At 54.3% G+C, this 24,217-nt stretch overlaps 1 protein-coding gene across 8 annotated transcripts in view; it reads left to right on the top strand.

The window, feature by feature from the left end:
* KSR1 (kinase suppressor of ras 1) overlaps window positions 1–24,217 on the top strand; it is a 146,650-nt gene that overhangs the window by 111,201 nt on the left and 11,232 nt on the right. For 6 of the 8 annotated variants that reach the window (XM_035027750.1, XM_035027755.1, XM_035027753.1 and 3 more), the window contains 13 exons: window positions 2,475–2,535; window positions 4,605–4,688; window positions 6,217–6,278; window positions 6,379–6,485; window positions 9,531–9,699; window positions 11,647–11,688; window positions 13,261–13,315; window positions 14,152–14,200; window positions 15,030–15,409; window positions 17,560–17,656; window positions 19,618–19,751; window positions 20,449–20,580; window positions 21,731–21,866. In XM_035027750.1, the coding sequence (XP_034883641.1) occupies window positions 2,475–2,535; window positions 4,605–4,688; window positions 6,217–6,278; window positions 6,379–6,485; window positions 9,531–9,699; window positions 11,647–11,688; window positions 13,261–13,315; window positions 14,152–14,200; window positions 15,030–15,409; window positions 17,560–17,656; window positions 19,618–19,751; window positions 20,449–20,580; window positions 21,731–21,866 (1,508 nt within the window). The remainder of the gene's footprint in view (window positions 1–2,474; window positions 2,536–4,604; window positions 4,689–6,216; window positions 6,279–6,378; window positions 6,486–9,530; window positions 9,700–11,646; window positions 11,689–13,260; window positions 13,316–14,151; window positions 14,201–15,029; window positions 15,410–17,559; window positions 17,657–19,617; window positions 19,752–20,448; window positions 20,581–21,730; window positions 21,867–24,217) is intronic. The other 2 variants (XM_035027752.1, XM_035027754.1) reach the window with 1 other exon arrangement.

Here is a 24,217-nt window from a genome sequence, read left to right as displayed (position 1 = left end):
TCTCTCAGCCTACTCGGCCTTTCCACCGTCCAGCAGCAGAGGTGCTGGGAAACGCCTCGGGAAATAGCCCTCGGACAGGTGGCCTCAGCCCAGCCAGGAGCCGCTCTCTGCGAAGCAGAGGCCTGGAGAGCATCTTGGGCCGTGGACAGTCCCCACTCAGGCCCTGTCTGTAGCTGGCCATCCCCACAGGTGACCTCTGGCAGGGAGCCTTGCGTACTGGGCTGCTGCAGTTACCCAGAGGCGCGCCATCGGTCTGGTGTAGGTGGATGTCAGCTGATGTCCTGGGACCCCTCTTCTCAGGAGAGAGGCAACCCAGAGGCAGGGATGTGGCTTGACTCTGCATGAGGCCCCAGGAGATGGGAGGGTGTGAATGGGAAGGCCCCTTTGGGAGGGGCGGAGGGAGCCCCAGCGGCCCCTGATCCCTTTTTCCAGCCGTCCACCTCCAGGTTGGAAGCAGGGTCTTGCACTGGGCTGTGCTGTAGGGCTTCTCTCTCCTGAGGCAGAGCAGAGGGCAGCAACCATGCCTCTGGGGTCTGCTTTGAATTATATCCCTGGAAATGCAGAGATGTCTGGTTTGGGCCTGAGCAAAATAGCCATTTATTTTTGTCCTATCCTGAGCTGGCTAAGCGGAGTGACCGAGCTGTCAGCAGGGTCTCAGTGACAGCGGGGGGGGGGGGGGGGGGGGTGCAGGATAGCAGGCCAGAGCTCTGCCAAAATGAAGCTGGCTGCCGGCTCACCATGGGGGCATAGGGTGAGCAAGGAGGGAGGCTGCACTGCCCCTTCCCTGGGGCACGGGAGCAAACTTCAGCACCTTGGGGGAGAATCGAGCACCCACATCCCTGGGACAGCCCGTCCTGTCAGCCTCCCGGTTGCTGCAGTAACTCAGGGACCGCAGCAGTGAGACTTCAGGGCGAGTGTTTCATCTAGATCTGGGGCACCTGATGCCTGACCCACGTGCCATCTCCCCTCCCTCCTGTCCCACGCCCGCAGCAGACATTACAAGTCAATCATGGCGAGTATATGTGGTTGAAATCTCATTTTTCTAGAGTCCCTTTTTCTTAGGCTGGCAGCCTAACCCCTTTTGGACCCATGTGCTTTGCTGGCTTTGGCTGCTCCCAGTGACGAGGGTCCCAGGAGGGAGTTGGGACAAGTCAGCCCCAGGGCAGACGTGCCAGAGAGAGCTGGGCTAGTGTGATGGTGGGTTCCTGAATCACCACGGGGTAGAGAGGGCCCTTTGGTCCTGATCAGACTCCCCTTGGTATGGAAGGAGGAGTCAGCACCTGCAGCTCGCCCTCTCTATGTGCTCAGGTATATGGTACTTGGCATTAGGTGAACCAGCACTTAATGAGCACCAGGTGTGTGCCCGGCCAGCACATTTTGGAGGGGGGGGTTGTTGCTGACTCCGAGGACAGGAGACAGCCGCACATCCCTCAAGCACCATGTTCCTGACTTATCTGGGTTATGGTTCCTTTTGATAACTGGATAACAGTTTAGATCCTCCTTCCAGGGAAAAGCCCACAAAGCTTACCAGTCCAGAGTGTTTCCCAGAACCCCTGAAGCCCATCAGGACACAGTTGAGAGCCCGTCCTCCAGGGGGAGCTAGGCGGTGCTGAGTAGGGGCAGAAGCAGGACCAGGAAGAGGGGGAGGAGCAGGGGTGCCTAGGCAGAGACAGGGCAGGAGGCGGTGGGACATGTGGGCTGCCATGAAGGGGTCGCCTCCAGCTGCCCCTCCACTGCCTGACCTGTAAGGCGTGAACACTGGGGATGCTGTTCTAATGGGGAATGCAGGATTAGGACAGGGAGAGCCTAGGGTGCCCTAGGAAGGGCACCCCAGGAAGGCAGACGGAATGCTCGCCTCAAAGCTCGTGGCCTGAGTGAGACTCCTCTGGAAGCCAGTGGGACTGGCCCATGTGGGGCTCTGGTGAAGCTTCACCGTGTCCTTGCTCTGCCTGCCAGGGTCTGGCACTGGAGGCTCTGAGAGCAAAATCTCCAGGTGCTTGTGGTTGTAAAGGTACTGGGTGTGCTAACCAGCCCCAAGCCATCTGCCGGCGAGGGCCAGAGACCTCCTACCCACTAAACAAGAGACCAGCATTAAGCGCTTGCAAACAGTGACCTATGGATGCGTCCATGCGGGAGTGCAAGAGGTGGACATCGGTGGACATCGGCAGAGACTTCTGTCCTCACCATTGCTTTGCCTTCTGCCTCTCAAGGCTGCCTTCCCCTGAAGCTAGGAGCCACACAGGGATGGTTTCCGAACCATGGGCGGAGACCAGGCAGTAACATTCCCAGGAATAGCAGGGCCAAGCATGAGCTACGCTGCCCCGTTGGTCTCCCTGGCCTGTCCCTGTTTTGAATGTTCAGGGACACCTTTATCTACTGTTCACTAAGTCCTCTCACCCACCCAGCCTGTGATCTGTGACCTAGAGGGCCATGGAAACAGGCCTCCTCAGCCGACCTGGCCTCTTCCCCTGCAGATCTCCCACATGGATCCCCACAGATGGTACGAAGGGATATTGGGCTGTCGGTGACTCACAGGTAGGTCCAGCCAGGCTGGGATGGGGGGGTGGTGCCCAGAGCTGGGCTGGGGCCTGCATGGGCTGGGGCCCCCACTGAGGGGTGGCTCTTCATGGCGGCGGGGAGATCTGTCCTGATCCCTGTTTCTCAGGGCTTTTTGCCTCTGGTCTGTCCATCACCTCTGTGAACACAGCCCTGCACCCACCTGGAGCCGCTACCCGTCACCAGTGGCTGTATGGGCTTGCTGCACCCTCCCCGACCCCACCCCTGCACTGAGGGAAAACACAGGCCTTGGTCTCAGGGAGGAGGAGCTGAGAGCTTCCTGCAGGTCCAGCATGAGATCATGCGGGGCCTACAGCTGGCCGCACATCAGAGCCCATGAAGCTTTGAAACCCCAGACTCCCGTGGCCCATCCCTAAAGTTCTCGGCTTGGCAGTCTGGATTTCCAACAACTTCTAGGGACTCTGGTGGCCGGTGCGTGTTGGCATGGGCTGATATGGGCCCACGACATGGACTGGCCCGAAGGCTTGGCCTCAGCACCTGTGAGGCTGGCGTGTGTCACAAACAGCAGGTCTGTCATGCTGGACAACCTGCAAAACGACGTCTCGGGTTGCCTGTGCCCTGGCCGTCCCCGCTAAAGGCTGTCGGGAACACAGCAGGGCACGCTTGTCAAGAGCTTTGCGACTTGCAGCGGCCTTTTGTTTCCTCCTGGAGCATGAGCTGAGCTGCAGTGAGCCTGGGAGGCTGGCCTGGAATTCTTGTCCAGAGGTGGAGACCCGCTGGGGCTCTGGGGCCTGAGGTCAAGCTGCCGGTTAACATAGCGCTTGAGTCCTCTGGCCGGCGCCCAGGCCCCTCTGGGGACTCGTCAGGGCTGATCCCTGTACACCGGAGTCTTGCGGAAGAGAGGCTGTGGCTGAGGCACCACGATGGGGACCCCTGGATGCATTACAAATCGTTCTGTGTTCGGTTGTTACTATGATAGGCTCTGCTTTCAAAAAAATCTGTTCCTCCAACAATGTGAGTTCTTTCTGCCCTTCGGCCTCTCCACCCTGTGGACTGCCTTAGACTTTTTCTGCTTTTTCTCTGCCGGACAGCACCCACTCAACCCCTGTCCTTCCTTCCAATCTATCTTTTGTGTTTTTTTAACTTTTTAATTTTTGATTTAGTTTGGATTGAAAGGTGTTCAAAAATCAAGAGGTGAAGAGGGTTATCCACGCGCCCCCCTCCTGCTGCTGCCCCCAGCCCTCTGGGTCCCCCTGTAGGCAGATCTTGGTGGTTTCTTGAGATATTTTTATACAAGCAAATACGTATGTGTATTATACACACTGTTCTATTCTTTGCTTCTTTTCTTGTAAAGATGGAGGCATCATTTACGTAAAGCTGAGAGCCCAAATGCATTTTTATATGTGGATACACCCATGTGTACCACCCAGGTGAAGCTCCAGAACATTCTAGCCCTCCAAAAAATTGATCTTTGGCCCCTCCAGATCCATCACACTACCGCCCCGGGGTTACTGTTCACGTCTGTCCTCATTGGTTACTTTTTCCTGTATTTGAACTTCATATAGATGGAGTTATGTTGTACTTTTTTCCCTGATAATGTAATTTGGAGATCATTCCGTATTTGCACAAAAAGAGCTTTCTTATTTTGTTTCCTGGCCCCACGGTGTCCAATGGTGCGGTTGGATGGTACTTTGCATCGTCAGCCGCCTGTCACCTCAACAGCACACAGGCTGTTCTCAGTTTTTTACTGCTGCAGACCCGCGGTGGGGAGTAACCTTGTCTGTACCTCATTGGACACCCGCGGGAGTGTCTGTTGGATCAATTCCTACGACGGGAATCGCTCGGTATGCGCACTTGTAATTTCGATGGCTGCTGCCGGAGAGCTGGCATCTGTGACCACACTGACTGGGATTTTGGCAAGGATGACATTGTGGCTGGGAACTCTGAATGCCCAGGAGCAGGCAGTGGGCCTGGGCATCCCTGCCCTGGGAGAGGGCACCGGTCGCTCCGGGATGGAACCCAGTCTCCTGGTTTCCAGGCTCTGGTCTCTGAGCCACTGAGCGTTTTCCTGTGTCCACCTCCTGCAGGTTCTCCACCAAGTCTTGGCTGTCCCAGGTCTGCCACGTGTGCCAGAAGAGCATGATGTTTGGAGTGAAATGCAAGCATTGCAGGTGATGCGCGGAGGGTGGAAGGGGTGGGAGAGGCGAGTGAACTCCATACATTTAGTTTAGTACAAGTCCTACTACTTGATTCATCTTGGCCTTAGGTTAAGTCAGAGTTCACGGGAACCCCTTTGAGAGTTCTTAAAGCTACTATTTATAATCCCATTTGGCACACTGTGGTATAATCAGCCCTCTCTAGAGAGATGAAGGAAGCATCGAGCAGCATTCCCAGAAGAAGGGGAAATTTTAGGTGGGCTTTGAAGGTTGAGTAGAAGTTTACCAGGGAGACCAAGGAAAAAAGAGCATTCCAGGTATTGTACCCTGTACAAAGTCCGAGAGGAGTGGGAGGACTTTTCTGGAAACTCTGAGGAGTTCTGAAGTTTATCCTCATGTGTTAGCACACAAGATGGGGAGAAGGGTCAGGCGGGGGTGAAAACAGAGATGGCTCGTGGTGTTCACAGAAGAGGAGAGTTCAGGGAGAATGTTGCTTCTATACAAACACAGCTTTCTTGTTTCGTACCATTGTGCTTTCTGGTGGGACAGAAGGACAAGGAAGGGAACAGCGCTGGGGGCAGAGTGTCCTTTGTTGCTTGCAGAGGATGGACCTGGAGTCTCTGCTCCCGGATCACTGCCCCTCCATTGCTTTGTGACCTGGGGCAAAATGCTTGCTCTTTCTGGGCCTCATTTTCACAACTGGGCAGATGATTCCAGGTCCTTTATCTATCAGGATGGCTTCCAGATTCTGAGCTAGTGTGTGTAGGAAAAGCATTTAGGCTCCCGCCAGAACAGAGGCGACAGGTCTCATGCATGTCCGTTGGATAAATGGTGTTTTCCTGATGACTCCCCTGACCACCAAGGAGACACCACCAGAACTTTCCACCAGTCTAGGTCTTCTGTGGCTCCGGGCTTTATACTGGGGACCTCCCGCTCCCTTTCAAAATGCCTTTCACACGGAGAGCGTAGAATGACCTCTGAGCCCCACGCTCTTCGACGATCGTGGTGTGAAGTTGGTAGGGCCCCACTGTCAACCCATTTGATTGTCGAGAACCCCAAGACAGGGTGCAGCAGATAGGACCAAACTGAGGGCCTAGGTCTTTCCATTTGGGCCTGTGCTGACCCTCAGACCATGTGGCCCGTGTTGGAATGCAGCGGGAGGGGCCGCCGCTTGCATCCCTGGGATCCCTTGGTCATGTAGACACTCTCTCCTTCTGATTCATCTTTTTTGTAAGTTCAGATTTTTGTCTCCAGTTTTCTGAATGTGAGTGGAGGGTGTCCTTTTCTTTAGAGAAGAGAAATAGACGTGTGACCCACAACAAGTTAAAATGGGTATGATTAAAACTGCTTTGCTGGGAGGTTAGGCAGACAGGAGCTGCTAGGATGATCAACGTGGAATATTCCAGACGTCTGGGTTAATAGTTGATGAGAAGTGCGTGGAGATCAAGGCAGTCGAGAGTGAGTGTTGCCCGGAGCTCCCGTGCATGCCCTGGGAGCCCCGAGTAGCCCTCCGTGCACTGACCCTGCCGCCTTCTTTCCACAGATTGAAATGTCATAACAAGTGTACAAAGGAAGCCCCTGCCTGTAGAATATCCTTCCTCCCACGTGAGTGTTCCACTCTTCTCTGCTTTCGGGGGCTGGGTTGGACTTTTCTGTAGCTTGATCTGCTCCCTGCTAATGGTTCCCCCTTTTCCTTTTTACCTAGAACCTAGGCTTCGGAGGACGGAATCTGTCCCCTCGGATATCAACAACCCGGTGGACAGAGCAGCTGAGCCCCATTTTGGAACCCTCCCCAAAGCACTGACAAAGAAGGTATACGGGCGGTGGCACGCCGGTCAGCTGCTTCTGCCGGGAGAAGCGCCCCCTGCCCCGGGGTTCCTCCTATAATGTGGGGGTCTGGCAGGGAAGTGGGGCATGCAACCCAAGGCCAGAGGGTGGCCTTCAGGGATCCTGTCGTTAGCCATTTCATAGACTTCATGTTGATGTCCAAATCGTAGTTAATTGCCCGTGACCTCCTTCCCCAGTTGAACGGAACATTTCCCGGGCACTTACTGTGAGTCGGGAACTTTTTTCATTGATCTTTCTTTTTATCTTCACAATAGCTCTAAAAATCACATGCTGCTATCAGCTCCATTTTAGATGAGGACCCTGAGCACAGGGCCCCCCTGTGAGCGAGGGCAGGCCCGGAGCAGGGCTCCTCTGCCGATACACAGATTTGAAAGGAGAGTCTAACAGGCCTTTCGTGGCCCCCAGACACAGGAGTGCATGGTGTCTGTAAGACGTCTGTGCTCGTGGTGGCTTCAGATGGCAGCCCCCTGGTGACCGTGCAGCTGGTGGCCTCCCGCCGGGCTGCTGTTGGTGTGGCTGTGGGTTTTCAAGTGTGTTGTGCCCCAGCCCCAGACCAGGGCTTAGCATGCCCTTGCCTCCGTACGGAGGGGCATGCGACTGGCTTCTCCGTGGCTTGGGCCAGACTGGGTAGAGGTTGGGGTGGGGAGAAGAGAAGCAGGTGGTACGGCCCATTAACACCAGGGACCCAGAAGGTGCAGCTTGGGGGTCGCTGCTCCACATCTTACTGCCCGACAAGGGAGGCCAGTGCCTCAGAGCTGACGGCGCTTATGGGCCCGCTCGTGTCCTCTCTCAGCCTCCCTCCGCCTGTCATTGCATTTTCCCCCCACGGTGGTGTTCCCACCAGGGATAGAGAGGTGGAGTGGAGAGGTGCAGGACCACAGCTGAGCTCCAGTCCCGACTAGTCAGTCCCCTTTCTTGTCTGTGGGACCTTGGGTGAGTTCCCTTACCTCTCTGAGCCTCAGCTTCCTAGTGTGGAAAGTGGGGATAATCATGCTTCGTTGACAGGGTGTTGTAGGGGTAACGAGGGGATAGACATTCACGAACTTGCTTGTCTGGAGCAGCGTTGTCCAGCCTGTCACAGATACACACTTCCTCGCGAGGGACGCTAGGCACCCCCGTCTGCCCCTCCCACCCTGCCAGCATTGTAATCTTGTCTGGCAAACACCAGACGAACACCCCTATTTACACCGTCCCCCCACACCCACATTTGTCAGTTCTTCAGAGCCCCTCCTCCTCCAGGAGGCCCTCCTGCACGCACCTGCCCGGCCCTGACCTGACATAGTTCGGGGTGGTGCCTTTTCTTACCTCACCGAGGGCACTGACCAGCTGTCGTCCTTCCCTCACCCCGATTTATGGTCATTCTCATAACACGAGCTAATGGTCACTGAGTTCTCGCCAGGCACTGTGCTGAGGGCCGTGCATTTGGCCCAGTCATCTCAGAGGCCGGCCTGTCTCTCCAGCCTCTTCTCTAGCTGCCCTTGCTCAGAGTGGCTCTGCCCACTCCTACCTCGGCGCCTCGGTTGCCACCCCCCCATTCCCTCTGCCTGAAACACACTTCTCAGCATTTACACACTCAGTCCTTGGGGAGGCCTTGCCGGGATGCGGGCTGAGGACCAGGGTCCCTGGCTGCACCACACCCTTCCCAGTGTTTCGTGGCCCGGCTGCAGGGTGTGGTCCCCTGTCTGCCTGCTGAGGGCCTGTGTCCCAGCAGGTGGCTGCTCTGGAGGGCAGGGCCTCGTTATCTTGCTCCCGCCTGGTCCCTGGTGCCTGCGTCGGAGTCCGGCACACAATATGCAGTGTGGACGTGTTGGTAGTAAACACTGAGCCCATGAAGCAGCAGCAGATACCCCCATTTTATCGAGAACCACTGTGGCTCAGAAAGGTGGACTGATTTGAACCAGGTCACATGGGTGCTGAGTGGAGGAGCTGGGATTCAACCTGCCTCGTAGCTACTCCCCCTCCCCGGTCTGGCCCAGCCCTGAGGAACAGGGATCACTGCGGGGTCACTGCAGGGTGAGCGGGGAGAGGAAGGGCTCAGGGGACCCAGCTCCCTCCCCCACCGGCCTGTGGCACCAGGTGGTGGGGGCTGTCCCTGGACTGTGAGACCCACTGTAGCTTTGGTGGGTTCTGGGGTCCCCTGGACACCCGAGAGCCTTTAGGGCCTGCAAAAGAGAAACCTGTAGAACTCAGCCTTTAACCTAATTTGGCCCCAACTTTTTGTTTTAAAGATTTTATTTTTAAGTAATCTCTACACCCAATGTGGGGCTTGAACTCACAACCCCGAGATCAGGAGCTGGCTTAGTCGGAAGAGCATGCAGCTCCTGCAACTTTCTTGGCCAAGGAATTCCAACCCTGTCCCCTGAGAGATTGGAGTTTGAGTCTGGGAAATTGGTCAGGGCCAGAGTCCCACCTGCAGCCCCCTCTCCGCTGGCCCTTTGACCTTGCTAGGGCCCAAACCCCCGGGCAGTCCTAGCCAGTAGGTCTGCAAAAGAGTGGAGGGAGCATTTATTAGACACCACTGTGTACCACACACTAAACACTTGTCAGAGACTGTATTCATTAAAAAAAACCCTGCTGTGTGCTCTGCTCAGAGCCAAGCACTGGGTGTATGATGAGCAGGCGCGGTCCCTGCCCTCACAGGACACGCAGAATTTTCTGAAATTCTTCAGAAAACCCCCCAAGATAGATGCACTTGACAAAGTTCAAGTGCCCTGAGGAAGAGTGCTATCTATAGGAGGATAAGGAGGAGGAGCATGGTCCCCACTGGGCTTGAGAAGGGCTTCTGGGAGGAAAGTATGTTTGAGCTCAAGAAAGATGAGCAGGAGTCCCTTAGGGGATGGGCATCAAGGTGAGGGTCTTGAATATTAGACCAGTAAAATGTCAGGATGCCCTGGGCAGACTACCTCGTTTTCAGGCAGAAGGGGAGGGTTTCAGCATGGGGCATGGGAGGGGCAGGCCAGGCAGGGCCGTGACAGTCCCTGCCCACTTCTGGTGTCTCTGGTCCCACAGGAGCATCCTCCGGCCATGAACCACCTGGACTCCAGCAGCAACCCATCCTCCACCACATCCTCCACGCCCTCCTCGCCGGCACCCTTCCCAACATCATCCAATCCATCCAGTGCCACCACGCCCCCCAACCCCTCTCCTGGCCAACGGGACAGCAGGTTCAACTTCCCAGGTACCACACCTCGGGGCTTTTATGTGCCTTCAGGATGGGGTCCAGTGTCCCTTCTCAGCACACACCAACAGGCTCAAGGTCAAACACTGCCACCACTAAGAGCCTTTACCAGGAGCCAAGCGCTGTGCCAAGCTCAAGTATGTTACCGTATTTACACCTGATGAGAGCTCTGCGGTAGGTGCTGTTACCACACCCATTTTACAGATAGGGACACTGAGGTTCAGAGGAAGTGGCTCGCCCTGAGCTTTATAACACGTAAGGGACAGAGCCAGGATCAAAGCCCAAGTCTGTCTGGCATAAAGCCTGGATTCTTGACACAATCCCCATACTGCCCTCCTGTGCATGGGATCTCATGGGCATTGTTCACTCAGCTTCTGAGCGCTCAGAAAGCCTGGCAGGAGCACAGGGAGCTGGGGCAGGCCCAGAAGGCCTGGGAGAGGGACTGGGGCTCGATTGCTTACCTGTTCTGTGATCTGAATAAGCTGCTTAAGGGGGAGCTTTTGTTCCCTCTTTGTTCCCATAAAACAGGAGACCCCCGTGAAGTTGGGATTAGGTTATTCCCACTGTGCAGATGCGGACACTGAGTTTTAGGGGGAGTGCATGCTCTGCAGGGCCCCGTCTCTCAGCCAGGCCTGGGGTGTCCCACCTCTCCAAGGTACAGAGCAAGGCCCACTCGCCTATTTCAGGATGAGCCCAGGCCTTGGCCCCCCCTAGCAGCTCCTTGCAGCTGGTCTTGACCCTCTGGGTATTTCGGTTGGCAGCCAGGAGGAAGGAGCAGCCCCTGGGACACTCCAGTTTGCTCTGGGCCTGGTCAGGTCAGGCCCCACCTGTCACTGGCCCTTGGGGCTCCAGGCCCGGGAGGACAGAGGCACAGCTTTTTCTGTGCCAGGCGACCCTTAGCTGGGGCCACGTGCAGCCAGCAGGAGGCCAGGCAGCCTCTCTAGACCCATTTTTACCAGGGTCCTAGGGATTTCTTTCAGGGGTGCTGGGAGACTGAGATTTTGTAGGAATCTTTTCTCTTTTGCCATGCGCCTGGCTGGAGATCTCCTGCATCGTCCCGAGCACACCCATCCCCCACGCAATAGAGCCACAGCCCATTGGAGTGACCGTCTCTTTGCACTCTGCTCTGTCATTATGCTCTGAAACTGGATCTTTTGCTAAACTTCTAGCTTGGGTTTTTCTAAAAGGAAGGCCCTGTTTGAAAAACAATAGCCACAGAAAAAGTCCATTTTGTGATGTCAGCCAGAGCCTCTCAGCTTTCCCTGACGTCTGTGGGCTGGGCCCTCATTGTCCTTTGCACAGAGCCCTCACTCTGTCCAGGATCTATGATCTTGCTGGTCATGGCCGTGCCTGGGGCCTGGCCCTGTGGTTAACCTGGGGAAGGAATGACTCCTACCATGTACCCACTCTGTACTCTGGGGGGGCATTTCCATTTTTGTCGAAGAATAAACCTGGGGAAAGGCTATCTGTACCCCTGTTTTACCATATGACAGCTCTCAGAGTCCAGACCCCCAGCGCATCCCCTTTAGTCCCGATTAAGAGAGGTGGGTTTTTGTTCTGTTTTGGATGGTGAGGTCGGGTTGCTGAGGCCTCAGCTCCTCTGGGGGTGAGTGTGGGGCCAAGGGAGGCCGCTCCTCTGCACGCGGCCCAGCCGGCGTTCACAGGCACTATTTCCTCCCCCTTGTGTCTCACCCTTCTGGGCTCACATGCACTTGACAGAGAAGCGAGCCTGGGAGGCGAATGGAATGGGCCAGGCCTCTGCGGCAAGTCCTCCGGGGCCAGCCCCTTCCCTGCTGGGGGCTCCTGCTAGCACCCATTTCCTTCCAGCTCCCTTTCTCCTTCCTGCATGGGTCACCCTGCTCTGCCCCACCCTGTAACCAGCCCCCCTCACCAAGCCCCTGCATTTGCTGTTCTGTGTGTGTGACTCACCTCCTCTTCTGTTTAAAGCTGCCTACTTCATTCATCATAGACAGCAGTTTATCTTTCCAGGTGAGTCCTCTGCATGGTTCCACTAACTGCCCCTTGCCGTGAGCCCTCTGTCCAGCCCCCCTGGGCACCCTCTCCTCTCAGGTGCCTGAGTCTCACATACACTTGTTTTGACAGCTGCTGTGTATCACGGCTGGGAAAGGGAGCAGGGTGGGTCGCCTTGAGGGGGGTCCTTCACAGGGGCAGTGAGTGATCTACTGGGAGGGCCCTTGGCATCTGCCCTGTTCAGCCTCTTGAACAGAGACTATAGGCAACCTACCCAGGGTCACACGGCTGGGAGGTGGCAGAAATCCTGTTTGCAGAATGAAGGGAGAGACCTTTCTGCCAATGCCTTATGAGCATCTGTTAGGATATCTTCCCCTACATCATGACAAGGAAGCTACTTAGAGAAGCTATCTTAGAAAGAGAAGCGAGTTTGGAAAAGTCTGCGAGTTTCACCTTCCTGAGCCTTGCTGCCTCACGCCATCTGCTGGCGATAAGATAAAATGCAGCTTTATTTTAGAAAGTTTCAAGGAGACAACTTTCAATCTCATTGATTCCCTTCCACAAAAATTGTTTTGCCCACCCACTACGTGCCAACCTTTGCATTTGGCCATATTCCTGCCCCCAAGGAGTTTATGTGGTCAGTACTTATTTCTCCAGCTGAGGATGACAAGCATTCGTATACATAATCGGCAACCTTAATTCTTAATTTAGCCATATGAAGTCTCAGTGTGTTTAGACAAAGACTGTAGCTAATTGTTTTTCTCCTGGGTTAAACAGACCTGTCTTGAAGTCATGATATTTTGGTTAGTCCGGGCTTTTCTGTTCTCCAACCCAGCTCCATTAGGGGAGCAATTTGGGGCATTTGTAAGTTCTTACAGGACTATCCGTATGGCTTTGGCCAGGTGTGCGCAGGCTAGGAGGGGTCAGGGACTTCAGTGCTAAAACTGGGAAAGCCCCGGGCTCGGGGTCAGCCCCACCTGCCCAATATCCGGGCCCCTGTAGGTGTGGACTGTGCATTTCTTCCTCTCCGCTGAGAACTGCTCCGCCAGTCTCCCAAACCTGGAAGCCAAGGGGGCGGGGCCTCTGGCTCCCACCAGAAATGCCAGCTGCTGAGCCAGGCACCAGGTGTCGCTACTGAGCCCCCTGCGAGCCCTGCCCTGGGCCTCTGCTGGCCTGAGCCCCCCACGAGTCTTATTGCTCTCAAGGGCTGTTGTAACCAGCTGCTGCCTCTGAGCAGAACCCCCACGTCCAGTCAGTAATACCCAGTTTGCTTTTACCACTTGCTCCTAGGGGGCAGTTTGGCTGCAGGGGAATGGGGTTCACTGGAGAATCTCAACCTCCTCCCTCACCTGGAGGCCCTTTCCAGCACCCAGCTGTGTGGGCAAAACCAAGTGCTGTGAAGGTTGCATCCATGTCCCGTTTGAGGAGTGGCAGTGGCCGGGTGAACAGGGACGCGGCCCTGTGAGGGGCTGGCCACTCAGGGAGGAGCCACTCCACTGGGTGGGCCGACTTCACAAGCACTGTGTCCTTTGGGGGAGGGGGTGGGGGAAGGGGGTCTCAGGCCTTGTGTTTGCTTTTTGTTTCCTCTAGACATTTCAGCATTTCCACAGGCAGTCCCATCCCCTGATGCGGCAGACAGCACCCGGTAGGCCTCCTATTCTGTGTTCTCTTTCTTTTCCGTGGGGACTTGTTAAAGGTTGACCTGCACCCTTGGCCACCTCCCATCCCTCCTCGTGTGTCTGACCTCCCGCTCTGGACGCTGCCGTGTACCTGAGCCAGCCGGGTGGGATACTTCTTGGGCTAATTGAACTTGGCCAGAGGGTTTTATTAGCCTCCTGTGGGTGCAGTCTGCATGGGGAGGGATACGTGTGAACCTGGGGCAGTCTTATGACCCAGGAGAGGTGGGCAAAGGCCACTCGGAGTTAGAGACACCTACTAAAAATAGTTCCTGTTTCCGGAGCCCCTTCCCCATGTCTGGCTCTGCTGAGCCCTTGACTCCCGTTTCCTCACATAGTCCTCAGCCTGGTGAAGGTAGGTATCGCAGTAGGTGTCATCCTTCATGTACGGAGGCAAAAGCCCCCACAGAGAGGTTAAGAAATTACATGAAGTCACACAGCTAGGAGGTGATAGAGCTGGTTCTCAAGTAGAAGTTCAAGTCCCGTGTGTGTGTGTGTGTGTGTTCATTCAGAACCCCGTGTACCGGGCTTCAGATTTGAAAGGGCCTTGGTGGTTCCTGCCCACCCCTCATTCCCCACCACCCTCAGGTTAGTCTGAAGAAGGCTGAGGCCAAAGAAGGGAAATGGGGTTTGGTCTTTAGCCTCCTGTCTGGTTCTTTGGCATCCATACTGCCTTTCCCACAGACAGGTGGGTCACATTAGGGCCCAGTAGCCCTCTCTCAGACCTCACCTGGGAGTGCCCTGCCTAGCTGAGAACAGAGTGGCCCGCACTCAGGGTCTCCCTGACAAACTGTTTGATTCTTAGGCTCGACAACCAGCCAAAAGCAGACGTGTTGGAGGATCACGATGTGGAGGTGAGTGAGGATGACGCGCAGCCCGGAGACCCTGCCTTCTCTCTCCTCTCCTCCTCATCTCAGCACACACACAGGGGTGTGGGGAGCATGTGGATGCCAGGCCCTGGCAAGGGCCATCTTAGGAGCCCACTGCGGGCAGGTGCGTAGCAAGGAGCAATGATGAGGAATGCAACGAAGCAGGCTTCTTTTTGGTTTTTTATTTTTGAAGCTAAAGTAAGCTCTCAACTCTCATGGTTCCCACCCTAGCCCAAGGCCCCCCAGGCCCAGCGTGGGAGACTCTAGTTCAGTCCGTCTGGGGTGGGGCCAGGCATCTGTATGACGTCAGAGGCCCCCAAATGATTCTGATCGTAGCCAGGCCCAAGGACCTCTGTGTTAATCCTTGAACCAAAGTATCAGCTGAACCTGCTCCCTGGCCATGCAGTGTGGCTTAGAATGTTAACTGACTGCTTCACTCCTGCCTGGAGCACAGTCAGAAACCCAGTTTAAACAAGGGAATGCCCAGAAAGGGTAAGCGGGGTCAAATTCGTCTATGCCAGGGGATGTTAATGCTTTTTCCTAGCGATTAGATGTCATTCATCAGTAGATCTTGGAGCATTCTTGGGAAGAAGGGCCTCAGGGCCCACCTGGGCCACGCGCCATGTTTTGTTGGTGAGGACATCGAGGCCCCATGGTGCTAAGTGACCCGCCCACTGTCCACAGCAAGCCAGTGCAGAGCTGCAATGAGAACCCGGGCCTCCTGACCCCATGCCTCTCTCCTGGGGCTCTGGGGAGGGCGAGTTGGCTGACCCCAGATCCGCTGCCCCTCTCTATGCCTTCCCCCTCCTTCCAGGCCGAGGAGCCAGAGGCCGGCAAGTCAGACGCAGAGGATGACGAGGACGAGGTGGACGATCTGCCCAGCTCCCGCCGGCCCTGGCGGGGCCCCATCTCTCGCAAGGCCAGCCAGACCAGTGTGTACCTGCAGGAGTGGGACATCCCTTTTGAGCAGGTGGAGCTGGGCGAGCCCATCGGGCAGGGCCGCTGGGGCCGGGTGCACCGCGGCCGCTGGCACGGCGAGGTGGCCATCCGCCTGCTGGAGATGGACGGCCACAACCAGGACCACCTGAAGCTGTTCAAGAAGGAGGTGATGAACTACCGGCAGACGAGACACGAGAACGTGGTGCTCTTCATGGGGGCCTGCATGAACCCGCCCCACCTGGCCATCATTACCAGGTAACCAAGCCCCTGCCCACCCCCACCCTTTCCCCAGGGGCCCCATTGTTTGCCAGGACGCTCTGGAGGACAAGGTGCAAAGAAGAGAACCAAAATTTCCCCATCAGGTAACCCATTGTCATGAACAAATAAACAAAATGATGCCTAAGGATAGAGAGAGTCAAAGGTTCCAGAAAGGTACAGAGTGAAAACCAGTCTCCTCCCATCCCAACTGGGTGCTTCTCCCTCAAGGTGGATACTGTGAACAGATCCTTATCCTGCCTTCTGTTTAAATACAGAAGTTTGTGTATACTCATGTTTTTTAAACCATTCCTTTGTAAGAATTAGCACAGGTCCTCCTGGTTCGCACCTGCTTTCCCCAGGTTGAGTGCAGGTCTGAGGCCCACCACAGTCTTTAATGCTCACCCAGCGTTCCTGGCACGTCGTCGACCCCAGCAGTGTGCTCGTAAATGTGGAACCACCAGTTTCTGGGTGGTGAGGAGGGAAGCCCTAGTTTGTGGCATCTCTTCATTCCTGTGGTGTAAATACTCTTCCCACAGCTGATTTCAAGCTACCAACCAGCACGAATCACTGAAAGTGGCCCGGGCTCTGGGTTCTCTCTCTGGCTGATCACTGGTCGCCCCCAGTTTATTTAGCCGGTCCTCTTTTGTTGGGCACTTTGCCGTAATGAACATGTTTGTTTCTCTGTGTAGGTGACCTTCTGGGAGGGTACGTGCTCGGCGAGAGTATAGCATGTGATGCTCTGACATACACTGTTTCTACTTCAGAAAGTTCTCACCGGTGTCCCCCCACCCCCACTTTGGTGTGTGACTGCCCATCTCCCCCAGCACCAGGGGTGTGAGGCTGAGACATTTTGGCCCATGGCATTCAAAAAGTTGGTGGGTGTTTACTTTTACAGTCAGGAACAGCAATAAGAGGTTAGTGAAGATATTTTGGAATATACATGGAGGTTTCAAGAAGAAACTAGAGATCACTTGAATCCTGTCCGCCAAGAGCCCCCTCATTAATATTCTGACGACATTGCCTGTAGCCAGACCCTGTACTTTGGAAGAATCTTTTCCCCCCTCAAACAAACTGTATTTACTAAGTAAAAATTAATTTCCCTTTTGCCTGTTTATCAGAGACGTAAAGCAGAACCACCAGAATTCCTGAGCAGTGTGATACCGCCCAGGTCGCCACACCAAGGGGACAAAATGCCAGCCCAAAGCCGACAACATGATGCCTTAGGTTACACCAGCTCAGCAACTGGCAGGGTCCCAGCCCCCAGCGCTGTCCGTCCATTCATCTCTTCACCCACCCGGGGCTCTGAGAACCTGAGTCTGCTTCAAGGGAACACATAGAACAAAATAGCAAAACGTTCGTTACCCAAAAAATTCGCGTTTTAGGATACATTGAGGGGATTCGAAAACAGACAAGGAGCCATCAACCAATATCCCAGACCCCTCAGCCGGTTCTCGAAGTGTCTGAGGCTCCAAGAATCCTATCTCCTTGGAGACGTTTCCTAAAACCAGGCCCTTCATGAGATGCCTTCCTGGACTTCTCCCGGGAACAGGGAATGAGCCATACATTCTCTCTGGGTCCTGCTCACCCGGGTTTTAGGAGTCCTTGCAGGGGGAGGCCCGAAAACTTGAACCTGTTGTCCAGTAATCACTGACACCCCGTGATGCCACCCCCTCCTACACACGCCTTTACTGTAATGAAATCTCTGTGATCAGAGAACAGTAAAAATGATCATGAGAATCATTATGGAAAGCCCCAAATTTTGCCTGCTTACAGTCCTAAAAGACCAGGTTCTTCTCTGAGTTTGAGGGGGCATGTTTCTTCCTCGAATCCTCCAGGGCTGGGCTGCTCTGGGTTGCCAGGAACCTTGGTGAACTGGGTTTCCTGTTCTGGGGTGGGCAGGCCCGGAGCCACAGGGAACAGGGTGTGTGTGTGTGTGTGTGATTTTGCACACTCAGGCCAGGCCCAAGAAGGAATGGGTGTCGGGCTTGGTGGAGAACGAGGATCCTGGTGCCCACGGTCCAGGGGACAGAGAGAGTCTTCCGGAGGCCAGGGACACAGCTCTCTCCACAGCTCCTCTCAGGCTTCCGAGGGCTGGGGTTCGGCTGCACTGGCCCCACCCCTCAGCAGGACCCCACTGCTCTCGACAGCTTCTGCAAGGGGCGGACGTTGCACTCATTTGTGAGGGACCCCAAGACATCTCTGGACATCAACAAGACCAGACAGATTGCTCAGGAGATCATCAAGGTAAAGGGTTATCCACTTGGTTCCAGGGTTCCTGGCCATCCCCCTGCTTCGTGTCGTGTCTGAGCTGGGGCACCTCAAGGGTGGGACTCCATCTCCTTCCCTCTGTCTGCACCTCACTTGCTTGGAACCAGGAGCCTGACGCCCAGTCTGGGATGACGGATGAGTTGGTCGGGGAGGAATGCAGGAGGCTTTAAAGACACGTGGCCTGAGTTCGAATCTTGGTCACACCAGCTGTGTGACTTTGGGCAGGTCATTCAGTCTCTCTCAGCCTTGGCTTGCTTCCCCGTCAGATGGGAATTCCAACGTAGCCTCCCCCATTGGATTGGCACAAGAGTAGAGTGGGGTAATCTGCTGAGAGCACGTTGGGCCCAGGGCCTGGCACACAGGGAGAGTCTGCTAGAACTGATTAAGGGCGGGGTTAAAGCACCCATGCATTCTGCCTTCAAGAATCCAAATCCAGGTTGCATGAGGACTGGCCCTCAGGCAGCCTTTTTTCTTTCTTTCATCTTTTTTTTAAAGTAATGAAATACAAATGAAAGAAAAGCTTCTTTATAAGTTGCTTTCTTTAGCACCAAGCAGGCTTGGGTAAAAGCCAGACTGCTGTTGGGTCGGGTTTCCTCTTTTCTTGTTTTTGTTGAAAAGCTTGCTCTTACCAGCTCCCCCCAACTCCCTGTCCCCAGCCTCCTCCCCTGCCTCCACCCCTACCTTTCCTTTTTCTCCCTCCCTCCTTCCGTCCATCGTGTGTGTGTGTGTGTGTAGCAAGGAAAACACAAAAACCACAGTGACTTTCATGAGCAAACCAAGATTTCCACATGTCACCGTGTGGCTGAATTAATGAATTAAACTTTTAAAGCCTCAAAATTAAAATAGCACATTTATGCCTTCATCTGCGCTAAGTCTCATTTCAGAGGAGTTGGGGGGAGCTGCTGGGTGTCACACCTGCTTCATAGTGTCCCCCAAACTCATTGAGCCCTGCTCCCCTCTGTCTCCCCTGCTCTGCCCTCCTCCCCTAATTTAGTTTTCTCTCCTTACGGTCAGAACACTGGGGAGTCCGTGTCTGCTTGCTGACCGGCTGAGGTCAGATGGATGAGCTATCTGGAAGATTCTAGGGGCAGACAAGGAAAGCTACTCAGAGATTTTAGAACTGCAGAGCCAGAAGCTCCCTCTCTGCTGGCTTGTTTGGTTTTCCTCTTACCGAAAAGCAATCCTCCTGAGCAATCTGTCTGGTCTTGCAGAAAAGCTGTTCCCCTTCCGCTGGAACCTTCTAAGCCACTTCCTTTTGTACTCATCTTTGGTGTTTTGAGGTTCAAAATACAATAACAGGGTCCTGAACTTGATCTAGGTTTGTGATTTGGGGGCCATTCTGGAAACACTGTGAAATTGTGGGAAGGGCGGGGAGTCTGTGCTCCAGACCTGGGCACTTGACATCTTTTTTTTTTTTTTTAAGATTTTATTTATTTATTTGACAGAGACACAGTGAGAGAGGGAACAGCTCCCCACCCTGAGCCCTTGCCTAGCCTGAGCGTAGAGGCTTGTTGTACAAAGCCTGATAGAGACCCTGTAGATCGCTCAGTTCCTATATGACTTAACACGGGGGAGGGTATCATCGCTCTTTATATACTTCCTGCCCCCCCCCCCAGCTCCCCCCCCGTACCCATCTCCACACTTCACACTTGAGCCAAGTACACGGTGCCTGTTGGACAGCCTGGTGACATGGACTAGCCTGGAATCAAACCTCAGCAATGCTGCTTGACTGCTGTGTGGCCTGGGACGAGTGACTTCCCCTCTCTGAGGCTTGGTTTCCTCGTCTGTACAATGGAGATCATCCTACTGCATAGGATTTTGAAGATTACTTGAGCTGACTTGGGTAGGGCATCCAGCTCATGGCCCAGTCCAGGTGGAAGCTGAATCATTATCCCTCATCTTCCCGCCCCACTGACATGAGGCTTGCTGTTTTCCAGGGCATGGGCTATCTACATGCCAAGGGCATTGTGCACAAAGATCTCAAATCCAAGAACGTCTTCTATGACAATGGCAAAGTGGTCATCACAGACTTCGGGCTGTTTGGCATCTCGGGTGTGGTCCGAGAGGGCCGGTAAGTTGGCTTTGGGTGTCTGCACAGAACAGGGAGGGGCTGGGCAGTGCCAGCCAGGCCTGGAGATACAGCTCTTACTGTCCGTTGCTGAGGGGCATCCCTTCCTGCAGGAAAGGTCAGGTTCACTGAGATCCTGTCCTGTGGTTCTGGTCCAGAATCAGGTTTGGGTGATGTTGGGGTCCCTCGCACATAGCACTTAATTTTCAGGCTGAACCCCATAAGAGGCTGGGTCCCCATTAGTTTGGGAAATGGGCAGATATTCTAGGAGTGACCTAGGGTTCACAAGCCCCGTGAGGAAGAGGTGTTGAGGAAGAGCATCAGGTTTTATTTCCCCAGATCCTGAAGTGTCGGGGTAGGGAGAAAGGCCTCTCTCCAAGAATCTGGGGGGACCTCCTGGAGAGAGAGTGGCAGTCTGTCTGGAGACCGAGCCCCAGGCCAGGTTGTAAGATACACAGGCAGACTGATTATCTGGGATGGAGAATCCGCTCCCTGCTAATACTGGTTACTGATCCGTTTTCCTGGAAGAAGCTGGTTATCCCTCTTCCCCCCGGTGCCTCTGCAAGTGCAGATAAGCGAGCTGTTTTCTGGGCCACGCATGGGTGGCATGCTGGGCCTGGGGCATAGGTGTGCTAGGCAGCCTCCTCTTGGCTGCTGGCTGAAAGGCCCCATGCCCTTGCCCTGGCTTCTTGGCCTCCAGGCGTGAGAACCAGCTGAAGCTGTCCCATGACTGGCTCTGCTACCTGGCCCCAGAGATCGTCCGCGAGATGACCCCCGGGAAGGACGAGGACCAGCTGCCGTTTTCCAAAGCTGCTGACATCTATGCGTTTGGGTGAGGCGGCCCCTGACGTCCCCCTTCCTGCGGCTTTGAGGCCAAATGTGGCCAAAAGAAGGGGTCCTGCTGGCAGAGGGGGGGTAGGGAGGGCAGGGGGGGTGTTGTTGTGCTCGGAGGCCTGGCTCTGCCGCTGTTGGCTAAGGGACCACATCCTTGACTTTCTCTTCCCCCACTGTAAAATGCAGAGAATTACAGTACCTCCTATAAGGTTGCTTCACGAGGACTAAGGTGACTTAGGTGTCAGTCACTGACAGTCACACCTTCACTAAGGTGACTAAGGTGTCAGTCCCACCCAGTGCCCCATGCGGACGGTGACCAGAGCTCAGTACTGTCCCTCTGGGAGAGCCAGGGTTCCTGCCAGCCGGCCTCTAGTGCCCCATGAAGCTGACCAAAGAAAAATAGAATAGAAATAGAACGTGAGCCAGATACAGAATTTAAAGTTTGCTCCCAGCCACACTAAAAAAAGAAAAACAGATGAAATCTGTTGTAATAATGTGTGTAATGCAGTAGATCCCAAATGTGAGCTTTGCAACATGTCATCAAAACAAAAACTTAAGGAGTTCTTTTACTCCCACAAAGCTTCCAGCATCTGGTGAGCATGTTCAGTTGCAGCGCCCCGCGGTCCTCTTCCCACGGGTCCATCGCTCAGTAGCCGCACGTGGCTAGTGGCCCCAGCACTGGGCGGTGGGGGGCCAAGGGAGAAGGCCAAGATGAGTCGAGAAAGGCGAGGGAGCTTGGAGAGGCTGAGTGAGGGCCTCACCCTGTAATCTCAGGGTACCTTCCCTTGGGGTGGTCTCCTTCTCCTGACGTGGGTGCTTGCACTGGGCTTGGTGCTTGTTACTCCTCAAACAACCTTGGATGTAGGCCTGAGCCCCGCTGAGGTTGGACAGGATCTCTGTTCAGAGTTTGTGCAGCCTCAGACTTCCCACCACAATAGGTGCTTTGGGCCATGGGTCTGCTTGTGCCTGGGAGGAGCCACCAGGGTGCCGTCACAGTATTTCGGGAAGCCCGGGGGGTGGGGAAAGCTGGAGGAGGATGCTGGCTGCTCTGGCTGGGTTCCTGGCACGGTGGCAGTAGGAGCCCCCCCTGGGCGCGTGAGCTGGGCCAGGTGGTTCAGCAGCTCACGCCGCACGGGCTGTCCCCACAGGACTGTTTGGTATGAACTGCAAGCAAGAGACTGGCCCTTTAAGAACCAAGCTGCAGAGGCCTTGATCTGGCAGATTGGAAGCGGAGAGGGTATGAAGCGTGTCCTGGCCTCCATCAGCCTGGGGAAGGAAGTCACTGTGAGTAGCTACCTGTTCTTGGGGAAGAAGGGCTGGGGGTTGGGGGGCGGGCACACGGCACGTATGCCCTTCTTCATTCACTCACCTGAGAAATGGGGCCTGTAGGCAGAAGTATGCCAGGAGGGCCTCTTTGCTGTGTCCTTTATTACCCAACTATTTTTCTTTGGAAAAACCATTGTCTTAAAAAATAAAAAAAGACTGGAAAGAGATAAAGGTCATGGTTTTAATTGAGTTATGAGCTGAAAAAGATAGTAGAGCCCTGTATGTTACTTACATGAAAGAATGTAATAAAATCCTCCCGCACCAAACACAAATGGGGTTTCACATTGGCATCAAATGGATCTCCAAAGTGTTCTTCTCAACTGTTCAGGAACAGATCGAAGTTTCCACAGCGTATTTGTCAAAATGCCAGATGGTAATACAGGTGCGGACCTTCTGCTTCCAAATACCTCGGTGGTTTCTCTGCATTGCAGTTACAAGTCTGCTGGCCCCAGCACAGTGGTACGAGGAACCCAGGGCTCCATGTTTTCAGTGCAGTCAACCATCCCATGTTAATCAGACAGGAGTGGACCGAACAGGCACCAGCCCGGCTGTGAATACGCTCCAGGCAGCATCTGGGTGGCCTAGCACTGGGAGGGCCTGGAGGGACCACCCAGTGCAGGTCCAGTTGAGCTCTAACTGGGCTGTGAGCTTCTTGCTGAAGCCAGGGGATGGTGTTGGTAGGGTCACCGTCTGCAAATGGGGACAGGCGCGGTGAGAAGGGCACCTGATCTTCCTTCGGGACCTGACAGATTCTCATATTTTCCTCCTTTGACTGGTAGCAAGCCTTTAGGGCATCTTTGGAATGCTCATTTATGACATCATGCCCAGGGTGCTTTATTCCTCAGTAGGACCTGCCATCTGGTTGAAGTGCAAACTGCCTTACAGTTTGCTCCTCCAAGAATGACACCAGAATGCTGATAGGTAGCACCAACACCAGGCTCTTCTTTGGCCAATTAATAGCATCTCATCTGGGCTGTTGAGCAAGGCAAGTGGGTGATGAGTGCCACCCCGGTGCTCTTGGCCTCCATCTTTCCCCTGGCACAGCCCTGGACCCCTTAGGAGGCTAGTGGTAAGAGAGGTTTGGGCTCCTGGCTATTGAGTCGTTCAAATAGCAGCTAAAGCAGCTACTACCTTCCAGTCTTTTTTTTTTTTTTTTTTTTTAAGATTTATTTATTTGAGAGAAGGGAGGGAGCGTGAGTGGGGCAGGGGGCTGGGCGGGGGGGGATGATCCAGAGGGAGAGAGAATCCCAAACAGATTCCACGCTCAGCGCAGAGCCCAACACGGGGCTGAATCCCATGACCCCGAGATCATGACCTGAGCCAAAATCAAGAGCCAGACACTTAACTGGCTGAGCCACCCAGGCGCCCCTTGATTTTTTTAAATACATATCTTTTAACAAAATGAGGATCTTAACATGTAGCTGATTTTTTAAATCATAACCTTTTTTCCACGTGGTCTTTTGTTATGCTTATTATCTCAAATCATTGGCAAGTCCTTGTTTTTAAGCCTGTCTACCCTTGTGTCCTCTGGCTTACACCCTAATGTAACTACTTCTCTGTTGTTGGACATTTAGGTTATTTCCAGTTTTTACCCATTACAGTAAAGTCTTGAGGGACACCTTTTTATAAACCAGAGTGTGCCTAAATGTTTGTTTTATCTGAAAAAAAAAATACCGAGTTGCTTTCCTGGCAGCAGTCTGTTCTATCTCTGCACACTTAGAATCTTAGCACACAGAGCGGTAGATGCAGTCTTCAAGCGGGGGAAGGCCCAGAGCAGAGTATAGAGCCCATCAGAGGCAAGGGAGTCAGAGTGCAGTGCTGGCTACAAATCAGAATCATCTGGGAGCTTTTAAAAATACCAGGACCAGGGCCTCCACCAGAGAGAAAGATTTAATTGGCTTGGCTTGGGGCTAAGATCTAATTAACTTTTTTAATCTTTCATGTTCTGTTCTGGAAGGATTTCTTACAGTGTGGGGTTACAGGTCCTTTGAAGCCTCTTAATAGATTAGGGCCAGGGAGCAGGGAAGCGGGGACAAAGAGAAAATGTTCCAGCAGTCAGCTTCTGGTTCATGAAAGTTGACTTTCCTCTCTGGTCTTTTTTTTTTAAGATTTTATTTATTTATTTGAGAGAGAGAATGAGATAGAGAGCATGAGAAGGGGGAGGGTCAGAAGGAGAAGCAGACTCCCCGCCGAGCAGGGACCCCGATGCGGGACTCGATCCCGGGACCCTGGGATCATGACCTGAGCTGAAGGCAGACGCTTAACCATCTGAGCCACCCAGGCGCCCCCTAAAAACCAGCTTTATTATA

Source organism: Mirounga leonina, unplaced genomic scaffold (assembly GCF_011800145.1).
Source record: "Mirounga leonina isolate KUSES-001 unplaced genomic scaffold, KU_Mleo_1.0 Mir_200, whole genome shotgun sequence".
Classification (NCBI taxonomy): Eukaryota; Metazoa; Chordata; class Mammalia; order Carnivora; family Phocidae; genus Mirounga; species Mirounga leonina.
This window is presented reverse-complemented; position numbering and strand designations above follow the sequence as displayed.